Genomic DNA, 16,752 nt, shown 5'->3' on the forward strand with positions numbered 1-16,752 from the left:
TGGGAATAGAAAGTAAACTAACTGTATCCTGTTTTACTACTATTTCGATAATATTATCGAAATATATTAAGCCAGGACGATTCGATAAAAATCTCAATTAAATTGTAAGATTCGACCTGTCGAGTTAGAGAGAACATAGAATAATATATCAGTCGCTGACGTTGCGACTTTAAGGACACTTTGATGTATTTGCAAATGGTTAATACTTAATCAGTTGGGCGGTGCGGGGGTGGGCTGTGTGCTCGTTCTGGCTGAGATATTCATTACCGTATAGAGCAGACCACATCATTAGGGCAGTCAGTCGCCTTGCGAATTAATTACAATGAGGCGAAGGTGTAAAACTCAATGGCGGGCAGGGAACATCATTGACAAGCTGCAGAGGCTGCCCAGCACAATGGAAGCTTAGTTGTAATTACCTTTGGTCAGACTCACACACACACATTCGAGGCACACACACGCACATAATTAACTCGATAATGAGGGCAAACTCGTAGTCGAAGCCGGAGTCGGCCCAAGTTGTCGCAAAGGCGCAAAATGCTTCATGTAATGGTGTGTTTGCCTTGTAGTTGTTGTTGTTGTTGTTGTTGTTGTTGTAGCTGTGGTTGGCTGTGGCGCGGCTACCGTCTCTGTTGCGCTTTGTTTGCCATGATAATGACTTCCGGTTCGCCAGCAAAATGACAGCCGGAATTCGTAATTGCTTTTAAGCGTTTCAGGCCTGCTCTCAATTGGGGCCCCTTTGATTTGCAATTTGCAATTTACTGAAAGCAAAAAACAGCCAAATGAAAGAAAAGGCACAAAGAGACGCAGCAAAGCCAGGCCACAATATTGCCTGGCTTATGGTTAAAAGTTATCTCATCCCATTTACTTTCAAGTCTGTGCCGTAATTCTTACGCATTTGAGCCCTCTGCGAGCCCGGCCCAGGTGCGAGGTGTGAACAACCCGGTAGCTATGCGGCAAATTGCATTTGACTTGCAACGAGGACAGCAACTGCCAGCCGAAAGGTGTTATTATGCAAATCCGAGCCAAGCTGGGGAATGTTTGGACTGTGTTTCGATATAGGCTACAACTGCTAACATTTCCCCAGCAATTCCAAGGCAATGGCAATTTATGCATTGCTCCACATGCAACTCGGACACCTGGAGCGAATTTGTTTGTTTGCCAATTGATGCCTGCAACAATTGTGCAATTATTTCTTTTGTTTTCATTCCACTCCATTCCCACTCCATTCGCAGTCAAAGAAACGCGGTTAAATGCTAATTAATAGGGGTGCCCGTTGCCAAAAGTTTTAACACTGACAAATGAGTCGAGCTCTGGGATTGGGACTGGAGCTGGCAATGGAATAGGGCTCTTCAAGGCGCAGCTGAAACTTCTTTAACGTGGCTTAAATATTAATAGCGCATTACGTATACGCCGCGTGCGACGCCTCCAGTTGAGGCAGCTCGACTGGCCGCTGGGAATTCAGTGCTCTTAAATTTAGATCAAATATATTGAATATGCTTTGGCTGCTCGGGTCCCGTTTCGACGCGCTGGTTTAATATTTATAGACAAAGTCCCAGCGGTCAACGGCTTTTGTGTCCATTTGTAAATTTTAAGCACGCAAAAGGTTCGCATATTAAATGTTAACTAACATTATCTTGGTGTCTCTGCAGCATTATAATTTATGGGGCGATCAGGCGAGCAGGGAGCAAGAGACTGCAAGGCCCGGGCGAATGACAAATCTAGTTAAAGTTTCGAGGACAAGCTAGATCCCAAACTCGGTGTACGATTCGTTTCATTAATCCGCCTCTTCACTAGTTTCTGTAGTTTATTGAATTCATAATTCTTTCCGACATTTCCTTTCACACGGCGCACAGCTTTTAATGCTCTTCTTTATGCTGAAATTGTCAAACACGATTCGTCAATTTTTTTATTGAGCTTTGCAGTGCTTATTGCAAATTAATTACATCCTCTTTCATTTTTTATGCACTCTCGAAAGAGCGCATCTCTATGCACTCCATCCTGATCCCAACGCGTGTGCCGCTTGCTCAATTGCAACCACAGCATTCATGGAGGGCGGGTGTTAGATGAGAGGAGGGGAGGGGAGGCGAGGCGGTCGTGTAAAGCTGACAGGTTTGCATATTTCATAGTAGCTACGCATAAGTGACACTTGTCAAAACACATTTTCCACACCTGCCCTTCTCCCTGCTCACCCCCTCTCTCACTCTATCTCTCTCGCTTTAGCCCTCAGAATAGCCTGAGGGGGCAAAAAAAAAGCATATTACAAGTGCGGCACTTCATGTGCGTCAAACAGAGAGCCATGCCTGTGTGTGCGGGTGTTAGACAGAGCTGCATAGGATGCGTCATGGGGTCGAACAGAAAAAGTCCTCGAGTCGAAAGCCCTTGAGTTGTTTTGCAACATTTGAACACGTCAAGTTTTTAAGGTCAGCATGTCGCTGGCAGCCAGACAGCCGCAGACTAGCGCCAGACCGCAATATAAGTTACAGTTGCCTTCACTTTTCTTGTTTTTTTTTTTTTCGGACGTTTTATATCGTTTACTTATGCACTGAGGCCAGTTCGATGACTCCACTCGAGGAGCTCATTTCAATTGGCCAACCACGGGCGAGCAGCTTAAAGCTGTTCAAACTTTCACTTCAAGTGCTTCATTTGCCAAAAGCAATTCATTACAATTGCGTTTTCGGCCAGTGGAAAAAGTTCGTTGCGCGGGCAGTTGCCGAGTGCCGAGTGCACTTCAATTGTTTTTTGCCTGCGGCTAATGGAAGAGAGTGGATGCGCAGCAGGTCTATAAAGAAGTGAATAAAGTATTCGTAAGAAGCTTGAATACCCTTACATTCAAATTAACGATATTGCTTCTGTTTCCATTCGTTCCTCCAAATTATTAGCTGTGCTTTAGCGTCATACTTTCGATAACTCGATAGAATCTATATCAAATAATGCACATTTTATATTCATTAATTTAATTTATTAAATAAAGTTATATTCAATATTCTAGTTATTTAGTTGCCCAAGATCGCCTCCTAATTCTTTGTCTCTGCTGCTTGAGAAAATGATTCAGTTTCAATCGTCGCGCTAAACTTTTAGCTGTGATTTAGCTTCACATTTCCGATAGCTCGCTCGGATCAATGTCAAAATGATTTCAATATATCCCAATTTTCTATTATTCATTTTAGCTATATTCAATTTTATATTTGGGAGTCATATCAGTCCACGCATCAATTCACTTGTTTTTCTCGATATAGGGAATTCTCTCGTTCACTTTCAAATTATCCCTCTTAACTTTTAGCTGTGCTTTGGCATTTTCGATAACACGATATTAAAATGCTTTCACTATTTGTTATAGGTTTATTTATTTAATTTTTTTTTTTTACTTTATATCTATTCAACTTTTCACTCGCTTAATAATACCCTAGATGATGTTTGGCTTTTAAATTTAAAGACTTTAAGCTCCAACTTTTAGTATTAATCGCATCATCACATTTTCGATAACATGCTGAATATTAACATGTTTTCAGTATTTACCATTTTTCTATATTATTTTAAGCATAACTATATCTCTTATATGTCTTTTAATTTTACTTTAATTAATTCATTTGCATGCGCACATAAATATTATAGCTTCGCTTGCCTGTACATGTCATATCGAAGCATGAATATTGAGTTTCCATTTATTCCACTTGGCTTTCGGATGTGCTTTAGCATCACATTTTCGATAACACGCAACGGCCTATATCAAATAGATTTAAATACTTCGCATATTCCTATACTATTCATAACTTTATTCAGCTTTATTTTAAGCTCTCCTATCTGGCATATTTTTATTTCCACCTTTCATCCCATACATCTTCTAGATACGCCTATTGTTTCGATACCCTAGATTTTTGTCGGGCTGCTCTTTGGCTCTTAAGTTATGGGCCATGTTTACTCCTTGGGCAGGAGCAGCTTTGTGCGTGTATTTTCTACTTCCTCCATCTCCCATTATTATTTTTTTATTTATGTGTGGGTGTGGGCGGGTGTGTGTTTGTGGCAAACACTTTTTCGTAAAATTTTCTTGAAAGAATGTTAGACAAACCGCTTTGTTGGCAACAATTTGGGTTAAAACTTAAGTATTTTGCTGCGAGCTGCCGCATTGCCCCGACGGCATCCGCCCCCAGTCTGGCTCTTAAATTCTTTGGCACTGCAGTGCTTTGGCTAAAACCATCTAACCAGCAAGTGGAAATAGTGCGGGGTGAAAAGCGAGTTAAAGCAAAGGGGCAAAAAAGCCAAAGCAAAAAGACAAAATAAAAAGCGAATGAAGAAAAGAATAACAACGAGAAAAGCAACAAAGTTTTCTTCTTTTTTTCTGTGAACGCTAAAGCTGCCTGTTTGCATTTAGTTGATGCTTTGTGCTTTCCCCTTTTTCCCATGTACTTTGCACAGCCAAAGGACACAAATTGTCCTTTGCTCCTAGGAGCTTGTAGCCCAGAAAATGAAAAGTATTTTAAAGAGCAAGCCAAGCCAGGCCTCTCGCTCCCGAAAAATAATTAACATCTATTAGAAAATGTGTGGCTTGGCAAGTTTTTCGTATGGCATCTGGAGCAACGTGTCTGCTAATTTAATTGAAAGTTTGATCAAGTTTAACTAAAACTTTGGATATGCCGCACTGCCGAGGCCACATCAAAGCGTGAAGAACCAACCAAAGTTGCTCCAATTATATACATTCAAAAGAACCCAGACCCAGACCCAGGCCTGAGCCCAAACCCTAACCCAAACCCAGGACCGAAAGGCACATAAGTGTGAGCCAGTCTCCTTAGCCATAAGTATATAAATATGTTTGTTCACTTCTGGGGGCAGCTTTATTGGTATCTGAGCAGAGCGTAACTTAACTAATTTTAAAGTTTCTGAAATGAGATCTGCGAGTGTGTGGGACTCGCTCGGTGCTCTGTCTCTGTCTGTGTCTGTGTCTGTCTGTGTCTGTGTCTGCGTAAAGTTTTCAGAGCAACTGATTTGGCACTGCCATCGCCTGAAATTAGTTGCAATTTTCGGCATCTGGGGAAAATCGTGCCATTTGGCTGCAGCAGCAATGGGAAAAGCAGGAAATTGTCTACAGCTGCTTGCGGTATGCAGTCATCATCATCACCATTATCATCATCATCATCATCTGAACCAAAGATGTCACTTTTGAAGTTTGAAGAGGGTTTTCGTAAAAGCCAACACATCCCATGAAAATATCTGGTTGATGCATTTGCATTTGCATTTTCCAAAATCAATTTCAGTTTCGATTTGTTTAGTTCTTCGAATTATTTCGTTTCATTCCATTGTTTCCGTGTGCCTATATTTGTAAGCTGCAGCCCGAGGAAATTGAATTATCGATATCATTGACTCGTCTCGTTTTATAAACATAGTTTCATTTGGAATTGGGTGGTCAAGCGGTAAAGAAGTTTTCTCTGTCAAGTCGTCACTTAAAGGAAAATGGAAGTTATTGATATTGAAGAACCTACTCCAGTCGTTAATACTGCCAACCCGGAATCCTCTGGCACTGCGATCCTGCTGAAAGTAAGGCGCCAGAAAGCTCGCATCGTCCTCAAAGGCAGCAAGGCCTGCATCTGCGTGCGCTGCGAACCCCAGCAGCAGCCGGACTTCATCGGAGTCAACGATGTGCTGTTCGAGGCGCTAGAAGTTGTGCAGCTGCTGATAATACTCTTCATATTCATTTTATTACTGAAAATAGCTGATGTGGAATATTAAATACATCTGATTGTCAACTTATGGGCATTTGTTTAATATGTGTACATAGGAAATGCTGAGGTGCTGTTGATTGGGAAAAGATTTCATGAATTTTGACAGTCGTAAAATCTGCATACGTACATACATACATATATAGAGGTGTGTCAAAATATGTACATTTTTCAGTCTACATGCACGTGGCTAACATGAATGTATATGTAAATTTAAATATACACATTTGTGTATGTACATATAACATCGATAACTATGACTTGTCGATAACATAAATTTGCATCCCTTCAAGCTCGCTGTTTGACGACCGCTCGACATAAATTTCGCCGACAATGCTTGATTTGTAAGGCAATAATTATATGCATTTATTTATCATCGCATATCAGGAGTATTTTCCATTTCAGCTGGATTCGGGTCTCAGTCTTGTTAAAGCGCTTGCTCAGGACGTGTTTATCTCACTTAATTCTCTGCTTGGAGTACGGCCTGTACAGGGTCTGGCTGCTGATCTACAACGAGCCCGATGACACGGATGTGGTGCTCTTTAATGAGCTGCCCCTAAGGCATCGTCAAATCTCTCGCCACATATCGCACAATTGTCCCAAGCCATTCTGCGAACTGTGCCGCGTGGAACGAATCGTTATGTATATGGAACGGGCGAAGGTCTCCATTGACATCGCAATGCTGACAATCTCGCACAGCTCGTTCTACAGCGCCATCGATGCCGCGCGGCTGAGGGGCATTCAGGTACGCCTGATCACCGACTCGCAGATGATCTTTGCGCAGGGCTCAGTGGTGAAGAAGTTGGTGGCTGCCGGGCTTCCGGCGCGCCGTTCTCCGCCGGACGTGATACTGCATAACAAGTTCTGCATCATCGATGGGGAGCAGCGCGTGTTCGAGCTGGACCAGCAGCAGCGGCGCTGGCACCACCGGCTGTGGTACCGCAGGGGCTACGTCCTGAATGGTTCGCTCAACTGGACCAAACTGGGCACTGTCAACAACTTCGAGAATGTGGTCATCACCTCCAATCGGGTTATCATCGCACTCTACGAGAACTTGTTCAATGATATGTGGAAGCATTTTCCAGTTCTCGACTTGGAAGCCTTCGACTCGATACCAACGACACCGTTCGATTTTGAACATAATGAATGGCCTTGCAAGCAATTTGATAGAAGTCTGAACTAAAGTCACGTCTGCAACTGCAAGTCTTGTGTTTTTATTATCTTGTTATTTGAATGCATTCTTGGGGGCGTCGTGTTGTTATTTCTCCTCATCCTCCTCTTCTTTTTTTTACCATTCCTCTCAGCTGCAGCAAAAAGTTTTCTTCGCAAGTTTCGTTGCTGCCTCGTCTTCTGGCTACACATCATGCGGGAATTGCAGCAGTTAACCAAGTTAACAAATCCACCTTCTTTCCTTTTTTCGCATTGTTTCAGAGTCTTGATTACGCTTTGGTTGCTCATAAATTTGTATTCCAGCGTAAGCAAAAAAAGAAAAAAAAATAAAAACAGCCAAGTTGCTTACTTTCTCGCAATGGCCAATATAAAGGGCAAAAACTTTTTTATTTCACCTGGGTGGTTCGGAGTGAAACTAGAGCGCTGCAATGTGCAAAGGTATTGCCAAATAAACTCATCCCTGGCTTCCCTTCGCGCTGTCCCCTCCTTTGTCCTGCTATCAATTGCGCTTTATCAAATTTAAATGTTGCTCAATATAAACTTTTCTTTCAAGTTTAGCGAATATTTTCTTATAATGAAAACCTGAGGACAAGCAAGAGGAAATTTATTGGTGATGCAGTCTCATCTACTAATCAGGGACGGTGCAAAAAGCTACCTTTAAGCTACCTCGAATAAAATATTTTCAAACTTTACATATACAACGGTACATATATCCATACATATGTATGTATGTATGTCGAATCATTAAAGTAGTGTTGGATTATTGCTCAAATTGGCAGTCCACTAGAGTGAGACAAATATAGCCGCCTGAGCCTGGTCCCTGCTTAGTGTTGAGAGCGAATGAGATGGCATGAAGTCTCTCGTCAAAAAGCAGCGTGTTGCTTTAGAGCAAAATAGAAGAAGCAGCTAAGAATTGTAAGTCGATATAAAAGTTAAGCAATTGTACAAGTACAGCAGCATGGGGAACTCAGAATAGAGCGGTGTTATACAGATATGTACATACATATATGAATATGCAGAATAAACACCGTAAGTTCTGAAACAAATATGTTTGTAAGTATGTACTACATATGTATGTATACATCCATCAGAATCTAAAAGTTGACTCGCAATAATAGAAAACGGTAAGTTATTATTACTTTTTTTTTAATAGCCATGGCTTTAGCTTTATTATATTTGAACAGGAAAACTCAAGATTCATCCATACATTCATCCATTTCCATGTTTTCAACATCGGACAAGTTATATTTGCCATCGTCGAAATGCTGGATAGGGAGCTGAGTGCGCTCCAGTAGATGCGGATTGAGAGCCACGATTGAGCTCCAGGGAATTTCCTTGCCCATCAGCTTCGAGTCCTCGGTCCATGCGACGGTTATGGACTGAATGTCGAACTGCTTGGAATCAACGATTGCAGCATGGACGCGCCCATCGGTACGCCCAATATTGATTTTCTCACCGATCATAAGAAATTCCATGGTTCTATATTCACAGACTCACAGATTCACAGAACTTAATATTTATTTTATTTTTTCCGAGTATTTATTGTGTTCGTGCCGACGTGTGTTTATTTATGACTGAGTTGTGAGAGTTGAGCTAGTGTAACGAACGCCATGAGTACTTGATACGATTGAAAGTATTTTGAGCTTGTTACTGAAGCCAACTTCACTTGAACTAGCCACTCAGTAGGCGGCTAGTCAGTCCGTCAGTCAGGCAGTCAGTTTGACGCATTGTTCAACTGGACGAGCATTAATCAAAAAGCGCAGCCGGTGACAAATTCCGAAGACAGGTGCACCAAGTGGCCGTCGTTTCCAATTTGCCCACACCTGACTTGCAGACACAACAAAATACGAGCACATCTGGAGGGCTTAGATGCAGCTTCCGACTGACCTACGCATATGTCCCCCATCCCCCCTCTAACTCTGCTGGCCAGACAAATTTTATGGCCAACATTTTTGGAAGAGTCGCTTGGACGCGCTCGTAAATTCGCAAGGTGAACTGTGTGTGTGTGTGTGTGTGGCTGTGAGTGGGCGTGGGCGTGGCACTTGCTTTTGATATATGGCCATCGCTGCGTTCCGGGTTAGTACTTCTCAAATTAGATTTAGGAACGGTCGCAGGCCGTGAAAGCGCTCTAGCGCTCCAGCGCCCCAGCTCTTTCGCTTTCATCTCGCCTGGCCCGGGGTCCAGCTGCCATAAAATGTGAGGTGAACCCAAAATGTTGCAATATTTACACAGCACAATTTAAAGTACACCCAACATTGTAACTTACGTGCCGGGGGGATATACACACAAACACACATGTACAGATATATATGTATATGTATGTGAGTATATTGAAGCAATAATTTGCTGACGCAAAGCGATCTGCCTTCTGTCTAGACCTGATGCAGCAGCTGCGAATTGAATTGCAGCTCAATTTAATTAAAACTAAAATCAAGCGATTAAGTAAAGTTCACGCATCGGGGAACTAAACAAACATCTGTGTGTCTGTGTGTGTCTCAGCTCACAAGCCAATGGCCCACACACACACGCCACACATCTACCTGTGTGTGTGTGCTGTGCTGCAGCCAGTCAGGTGTAAAAACTAATTTACAGAAATTCTATAAGGGCACAATGGTCACGTTAAACCAGGCAGGCAAGACCGCAAACACTTCGGGCCCAAGGACTCAAGACCATTTGCGTACATGGCCATTAATGCAGAATGTTTTCTCTATGCCCGAAAAGTTTTCTATGGCTCTATATAGTCGTCATGCTGGACTGGGTGAATAACCTTTGGCCACGCCTCCTGCTCTGCTGTGTAAATTTTGTGCCACGTCGCGGCTGAGAGGCTAAATGGAAAATTGGTTGAACAACATTTGATTTATGTACATAGCTGGTATATGCATACATATGAGTGTGTTTGTGTGTATTTGATATGAGAGCACACATCCTTTCCAGCGTTGCATAAATGTTGATTCTTTTAGGCGAATCCCCATTAAAGTCTCTCGCTCGTGTTTAAGGTATTTGCAATTTCAGTTAGTGGGTCACCATGCTGACAATGGGATTGGCCGTCGACCGCAAAATCAACAGCAGCAGCAGAAGCCACATAATCATCATCATCATTGTCATCATCGCCATCGCCAATATCACTGGAGCACATAAATCTCATGGCTACAGCAATCAGAAGCGGAATCAGGAGCAGTATCTGTAACAGAAACCAGTGCCAACTTGTCAGGCTGTCGCGGGAGGGGGCGATGGCAATAGAGGGGATAGTGGGGATAGTGGGGATAGTGGGGATAGTGGAAATGGCGACTGGCATCAAGGGCGCCATAAATGAGAATTTCCGACTCATTTCCGTTGTTTGTGTGTGGTTCATTTGTGGAACATAATGAGGCGCTGTGGAAGCACAACAACAACAACAACAACAACAACTAAATGCATAGCCAACGCGAAACGGCCCAGAGTAGGCAATGCCACATATTGATTTTCATTTAAAGCGCCTGTCACCCAATGCCCTTTGGCCTGGCCAAATTTATGGCTGCATTTATGGTGCACCTCCAGCCGGGGGCAAGGCCCCGAGGCAACTTGACCTTTCGCCTAGCTCTACACTGCGTGGCCAACTGCAACTGCAACTGCAACTGCAACTGCAACTGGAATGCCAACTGCCATTTGTCAGCATTAGCACAATTAGAGCCCGCCCGCAGCCGCATCCGTGTCAAGGGCATCATAAATGGGCAAATCCCGGCTCCGCGAGGTGGCCAGGTACTAGCTCCAGAGCCAACACCGGCTGCCCGCAGAAGTACAATTCAATTAAACGCAGCTCGCTGCTGCCAAAGAACAGTTTGTTATCTCATATGCCCGCAGGCGTGGCGCATGTTAAGATATATGCGCTCGTAAATTTTGCATTAGCTTCGAGATGGCGAAGGCTAATACAACAGGCAGCCGAATAACGTACGGCCCTGTCCCTGTGAGATTGCACCGTTATCCTGCATGGAAATATATTGACAGCCCCACTGATTATCCGGGTAAGGCACACTGAGCAAGACGTTCGATTTATGGGCAGAGCAAAAGTTGTACACACACACTCAGACACAGACATAGCCCCAGACAACATACACAAACAAACAAAAAAACAAAAAATTTAATTTCTATAAAAAAATAATAACACACACATATACCCGAGAATACATATATACACTGTATAAGATTGGTATATAGTAAGAGAAGACGGAGACTATGTTCCAGGACGGGCCGAAAAACTCGAACTTGCGCCTCACCCATCAATGGGAGTAAGTTCATTGACCCCCACTGCCTCGGAGCTAAAGTCTCAATTCCTCCTCCTCCATCTCCTCCTTCCCCCGAAGTGTCACCCCCGACGACAGTTGCTCGGAGAGGAGCACCAACGAGTTCACGAGGGCTGTGCTCGCGCGGTGAGTAGAAATGACATCGGCGAGCTGTCGCCAATCTATAGTCGAGCTATATATGCTTTATGGGAACTGTCAATCCAGTTGTGTTTGCCAATAAATTGAAAAAGTTGATTTTTATATTTTTATAGAAAATGGAAAAGTATCTTCATAAAAGATGGTATACCTGCATTTATCGATGCCAGATTATCAGACTGCAATTTTGTTTAAATTTCTGTAAATCCATTAACTTCTCTCCCCCAGCACCCCCCTGCTTTTGGTAGACTATGTGCAGTTTCTGGCCGCTCGCAAGATACAGAAGCATTGGCGCGGCTATTATGCGCGGAGCTTACTGTACAAGCGGTGGCTGGCAGCGGTCACCATACAGCGGTGGTGGCGCGGCTACTGGGTGCGCAAGAGCCACTTCGGATTCGTGGAGAATAAGCTCCAGACTATGCTCATCGACCACTACGATCGGGCGGCGACGAAGATTCAGGCGCTCTACCGCGGCTGGAGAATACGCCAGACGGTGCACGACTCGAAGGGGCTGAGCCGGCTGCAGAACTGCGCCGCCGAGGATCTGCTGAACTGTGTGGCCTCCAAGCTGCACTACATGCTGCGCACCTACCAAATACCGGGCGTCTACTCGCTGCGCAATTCACAGTAAGTCGGAGCAGGAGCTGTGAGCATTTCTGCAAGTGAGTCTGACCCGCCTGATCCTACAGCTGTTTGTCGCGCGTGGAGAAGCTGCTGGCCAGCACCCAGTATCGGTTCCACAATGCACGTGTGCACAGTGACATGGCGTACCGCATGAACGTGATGGACAAGCACCGCAAGGAGTACAAGCAGAGCAAGTACTACACGAATGTGCCGTTCAAGGGGCCCGACTACAACCTCGCCTGCAAGCCGCACTGCAGAGAGGCCTTGCACAGGACCAAGGACATCGACGGCAGGATGTTCAAGATCATAAACGACTACGAGAAGGCGCAGATGGAGGCCAAAGCCAAAATGGCAAAGTACAACCTGGCCGAGAGTGAGTTCCCATTGCATCCCCTCTCTCCTTGCAGCACTCGCTAATCATCTCGACCCCCAGGGAAGCGGCGCCAGCACATCAATATGGTCCTCCAGCGATGTCAGCGCGAGAAGCGCAACTTCTGTGCCGATGTGATTGCCAGCATGCGACGCTGGAGCATCTGGAATGGAACGAACTTTGCCATTGACAAGGACATCTTTCGCAACACCGAGAAGCTCGAGCACTTCCTGGACGAGGCGTTCGAGATAATGGACAACCTCGTCAATTGCCACTGCAAAATGCCCGTGCACGACATAGTCATTTGTCACTGATTCTTGTAAAATTCCGAATGCTACAAATAAACTGCAATATCGAATTCAACTATCTGTTTATTATGATAAATTTATACAATTGATCGGTCCAAAAGTCTCTATTCACTTGACGCTTCCTCCACTGAAGCCGTTTACACTCATTCAAATATGGCTCTAAAGCAATCAACTGAAATGGAATTTCACAGATAAGTTAAGAGCTCGTTAAGTGTATTTTCGTATCTCGTATTTGCCTACCAAATATGTTGCCAAAGAAGCGCAGTAGAACAGTCACAAAAGCAGGTTTATTTGGATCCTCCCATCTCTCAGTCATGCTATCTGTGAGCATTACAAAGATATATTATATACATATATGCTTATGCTTATCGAATATATTTACTCTCTCACCTAGATTTTCACAGTTCAAGCGCTCCGTGCCCAAATCCAAAGGAGTAGAGCTCAAGGGTGGCTTCTCGGTTGTGAAACTAGTTGGATCCATTGCAGCGCGCTTAGAACAAAAATTTTACGCAAAAACAAAAATTTATGAAACACGACTGAACTACTTTACTTTAACTTCACTTATTGCCAATGGGCGAATAACTGCCATTTCCCACATTCCCCAGATTATAACTGTGAGGACTCGAGCAGCGACTACTACGTTCTGTGCGATGAATTCTAATTTGGCTATGTATGAATATATACAATATATACAAATATATTTATATACATTGCGTGTATAAATGTTGCATGAATTAACAGCAGTCAGTTTGTTCCGAAAATGCTTTAATTAGGCATCAAAACTTGACATTCATGTTGTGGGCGATCCGGGCGACGACATCAAAAGGCGCACAGCTGGAGAGGGAACTAATTGTAATATGCCGTCTGAGCCAACATCATCAGCATCATCATCGTCGTCGTCATTAGCATCATTATCATTTCTCTTAGTCTCAGCAGAATGCTCAAATATGCAATTACTGAGTGACGAAAAATGTGTCTTGGTCAGTGTCGTCAGGGCAAGATATATTTACATGCGCTTAAATATATATCAGAGCGCATTTATATCTCTGTTTATCCGGGGTCTGACTTCTTGTGGCGTCCAATCAAACACAATCCCACAATATCGTGATGAGGCCTTGGTGTAATTTTCAGGAGCATTTCATTAGCTCAAACCTCAAATCGTGTTCATCCTCTTTATCATTAGGTTAATTGCCTATGCACACACACACAAACACACACACACACATACAGGCATGTTGATTGGGGACTGGCCTTCAAAGCCCTTTGGCCACTAAGCCTCATCCTTGCGGTCCGAGCGCCACCTCAGCGCGCATTGTAAGTTTTTTGGCAATTAATTTGTAACAAGATTTCATTTCGTGTCTCAGACATGTTTCGGGCCCACACTTAATTATGAGTGCCAAAATGAAATGTCACCAGCAGAACTTGGCAATCAGCTAAGAGCTTCAAGCCCCAAAGAGCTGCCTGTTTCGTTCCTTGCCCTCAATTCATATTTGTTGGCTTGTTCGCTTGAAGGCCAGGTGCAAATCATGGCCAAATTTAGAATTTATCACCGTGTAGCCAATAAGTTACAAAGTTTCGCTTGCGCGCAGCCTAATGCTCATGCGGCTCAAATCATGTTGGCTCCACTTGTGCTGGGCCAACGCTAATTAATTGAAAAGTTTCAAATTCACAAGTGCCGAGACCAATGCAATTACACTGACCGTGAACAAGCAGCAGCCGACATACCTATACTGCCCACCATTTGCTCGCACGCACTCACACACACGCACACACACACGCATACACCGGAAGCCATTAGCACAACAAACGTAGCCCAACATCAAGTCGCCCCGCCGCCCCCTCGTTATCATTAAGTTAATTATATGTTTGCGGGTGCCAAGAGGTAATTACAACTCGGATTTCAAGCATTTCACATGTCGATGATGATGGTGATGATGATGGTGATGATGATGATGATGTCCACGCTTGACTCTGGGCCAAGCTATAAATAATTTGAATACAAACAGCCCCAGTCCCAACTGGCTCTGCCTGATGTGGCTATGCTCAGCTATTTCTAATATCCCCTCCCATTGGCCAACGCAAATGGTCCATGTGAACCCTTTCGTCTTGCGGCACATTCATATGGTGGACATGGGCTCTTGAAAACTATGCAGAGATGTCCTTTGGCAAAAAGCAATTTGTGACGCGGCCGACAGGCGCACAAACTTTACTCTTAACACATTTCATTAAAAAGCGTGAACAATCCATTAAAAAACTGACCAAATGAGTTTCGATGCAACTTTTCAACTCATCTCTGTGGCGTTGCGCAATTTGGGGCTCCTCCTGTTCCCTTCTCCCTTTTCCCATTTGCATTTGCATTTAATTTCCCTTTGCCTTTGCCCTTGCCTTTGCTCCTGCTTTTGTTTTTGTTTTGGGTAAATTGTTTGCAAATCTGCTTGAGATGTGCTGCCCGAGGCTTGTGCAGCTCATTCCGCAGAGTTTTACTCACAGATTATTTTAGTTTCAGCTGGCCACGGCAAATGTGATGCGAGCTGATTCGTGCTGGCAAAAAGTTTTTAATAAGCTTAATTCAACAGCCAAATGTATTCGCCCTGCTGCGAGGCGCATGTAAAGCAGAAGCCGGACTCAAATGCAGCCTTAATTTGCGGTTGGCTTCCACCTTTCGGAGGCAACCTTTTGACATTCGAATCGGAATTGGATTTATGGCTCAGCCATGTCGATTAGTTGGCCATAAATCTTGCCATTTGCCTGTGGTCAGCATCTTCGACTGGACCACATCTGCTCCCGCAGTGTGTTCGCGTCTCGCTTGAGCAATCTGTGATCGGGTCGCATTATGTTTTCATGACCGCATTTGTTGTGCTTTGTTAACCCACAAGTATCTCTGGCTGACATCGGGTCTTGGCGCGCGTGCGGCTTCTCTGCTTTTGGCATTTTATTTTCGCATTATTGTGCCATTAACAGCTTAACTCATTTTAAATGGAAAGTCCGCTGAGCGAGATATAAATATGAGAATGTTGCCTTAGCTGTTGCCTTTGCTTTTGCTTTTGCTTTTGCTTTTGCCATTTAATTCGCAAACTTTTCTGCGCTGGCTGAACTTTAACCTGCCGCAGGTGTTAAAAATGATTTGCAAAATGCAAAAGTTTCACGTTATAAATTCTTGTCCAGCTAGCGAGCCGGCGAGTCGGCCAAACACACGGCCAAAGAAGTTGAAATTGCTCAAGTTTATTGTTGTGAAATATGCGAAAAGTTGAATAAATTTGCGAATCGCAATACAAATAAATTCCCATATACTACTCGCATTGTCGCCCATTGTCGCAGCGCAGCTCCTATAAATTGCGATATAAAGCAACTGCAAATGGAGCCGAGTGAAAAGTTGACAAATGGCCAGTCTCGGCACACCAACTCAGATATATATCCATATACATATATCCACATATACATTATATACAAGGGACCTTAAATTAAATGCCATGCCTGGTAAAAAAATATCTAAAAATAATAAGATAAAGGCTTCGCTTTGATATCAAGACACTTGATAAAAATAGCTGCCGGAAAATGTGCTAAGAATGAAGCCAATGCCGAGCTGAGCTCGAGAAAATGCGCTCGACTAATTTCAGCAACAGCGCTTGAGCTGAAAATATTGTGGGCGTTATGGGCGCCCCAAGGGAGGTATTATTAAAGCGAATATACTGCTTCATTTGCAAGCATAAATTCGGTATTTCATAAATTGAATGTTTGGCCAGCTAAAGGCTATAAAAACCCGACCATAACAAAGACGTGACACTAGAAAACAACGAAAAGAAATATCTTTATGGGAAAATATGCACTTTGTATACCCTGGACATTTTTAAATGCAAAGGGTATAATAGTTATGCTCAAATTAATGTAAGGCAGCAGGAAGCGTGTTAAAGAAAATAAATTATATATGTATATTAATATGTATTTAAGATGACGAGCTGCATAGATCTACCTATATCCATCTGCTCGTTCTTCTGTTTGTCTGTTTTAAATATACATACATATTCTTGTATATCTTCATTGCTTTCCCTATTATCGAATAACAAGATAAGGAAAATAATAATTAGATTTTGCATTGTAAGGAGAACTAGAATATTACAAAACGTATAAATATTTATTTATTTATAGCGTATACA

General features: G+C 43.4%; 3 protein-coding genes and 2 long non-coding RNA genes across 7 annotated transcripts; 2 read left to right on the forward strand and 3 right to left on the reverse strand.

Moving 5' to 3' along the window:
* Nucleotides 1–5,411: 5,411 nt before the first annotated feature.
* On the reverse strand, nt 5,412–5,957 carry LOC149268795 (uncharacterized). Of its 2 annotated transcripts, none has more exons than XR_016270423.1 (2): nt 5,850–5,957; nt 5,412–5,784 (listed from the first exon to the last, which is right to left on the reverse strand). It is a non-coding gene; the product is annotated as an uncharacterized LOC149268795 (long non-coding RNA). The 2 variants fall into 2 exon arrangements; XR_016270422.1 differs by having other exon boundaries at nt 5,846–5,923.
* On the forward strand, nt 5,898–6,914 carry LOC108615171 (mitochondrial cardiolipin hydrolase-like). Its single transcript, XM_018009482.2, has 2 exons — nt 5,898–6,055; nt 6,117–6,914. The coding sequence occupies exons 1-2, from the start codon at nt 6,045–6,047 to the stop codon at nt 6,892–6,894; spliced, it is 789 nt and encodes a 262-aa protein (XP_017864971.1). The 5' UTR covers nt 5,898–6,044; the 3' UTR covers nt 6,895–6,914.
* A 1,096-nt stretch (nt 6,915–8,010) lies between these two features.
* Nucleotides 8,011–9,254, reverse strand: LOC149268796 (uncharacterized). Its single transcript, XR_016270325.1, has 2 exons — nt 9,148–9,254; nt 8,011–9,065 (listed from the first exon to the last, which is right to left on the reverse strand). It is a non-coding gene; the product is annotated as an uncharacterized LOC149268796 (long non-coding RNA).
* A 1,661-nt stretch (nt 9,255–10,915) lies between these two features.
* On the forward strand, nt 10,916–12,653 carry LOC108615079 (uncharacterized). 2 transcript variants are annotated; one of them, XM_018009315.2, is made up of 5 exons: nt 10,916–11,146; nt 11,222–11,287; nt 11,525–11,923; nt 11,986–12,293; nt 12,354–12,653. In XM_018009315.2, the coding sequence occupies exons 1-5, from the start codon at nt 11,094–11,096 to the stop codon at nt 12,602–12,604; spliced, it is 1,077 nt and encodes a 358-aa protein (XP_017864804.1). In that variant the 5' UTR covers nt 10,916–11,093; the 3' UTR covers nt 12,605–12,653. The 2 variants fall into 2 exon arrangements, with proteins under 2 accessions (XP_017864804.1, XP_089326504.1); XM_089470378.1 differs by lacking the exons at nt 10,916–11,146; nt 11,222–11,287 and adding an exon at nt 11,295–11,441.
* LOC108615080 (uncharacterized) lies at nt 12,644–13,230 on the reverse strand. Its single transcript, XM_018009317.2, has 3 exons — nt 12,989–13,230; nt 12,839–12,919; nt 12,644–12,770 (listed from the first exon to the last, which is right to left on the reverse strand). Exons 1-3 carry the CDS (start codon nt 13,077–13,079, stop codon nt 12,742–12,744), a joined length of 201 nt encoding a protein of 66 aa, XP_017864806.1. The 5' UTR covers nt 13,080–13,230; the 3' UTR covers nt 12,644–12,741.
* Nucleotides 13,231–16,752: the final 3,522 nt, after the last annotated feature.

The sequence above is a fragment of the Drosophila arizonae genome, chromosome 5 (genome assembly GCF_054131065.1).
Source record: "Drosophila arizonae isolate 15081-1271.41 chromosome 5, UAZ_ARI_1.0, whole genome shotgun sequence".
In the NCBI taxonomy this organism is placed as follows: Eukaryota; Metazoa; Arthropoda; class Insecta; order Diptera; family Drosophilidae; genus Drosophila; species Drosophila arizonae.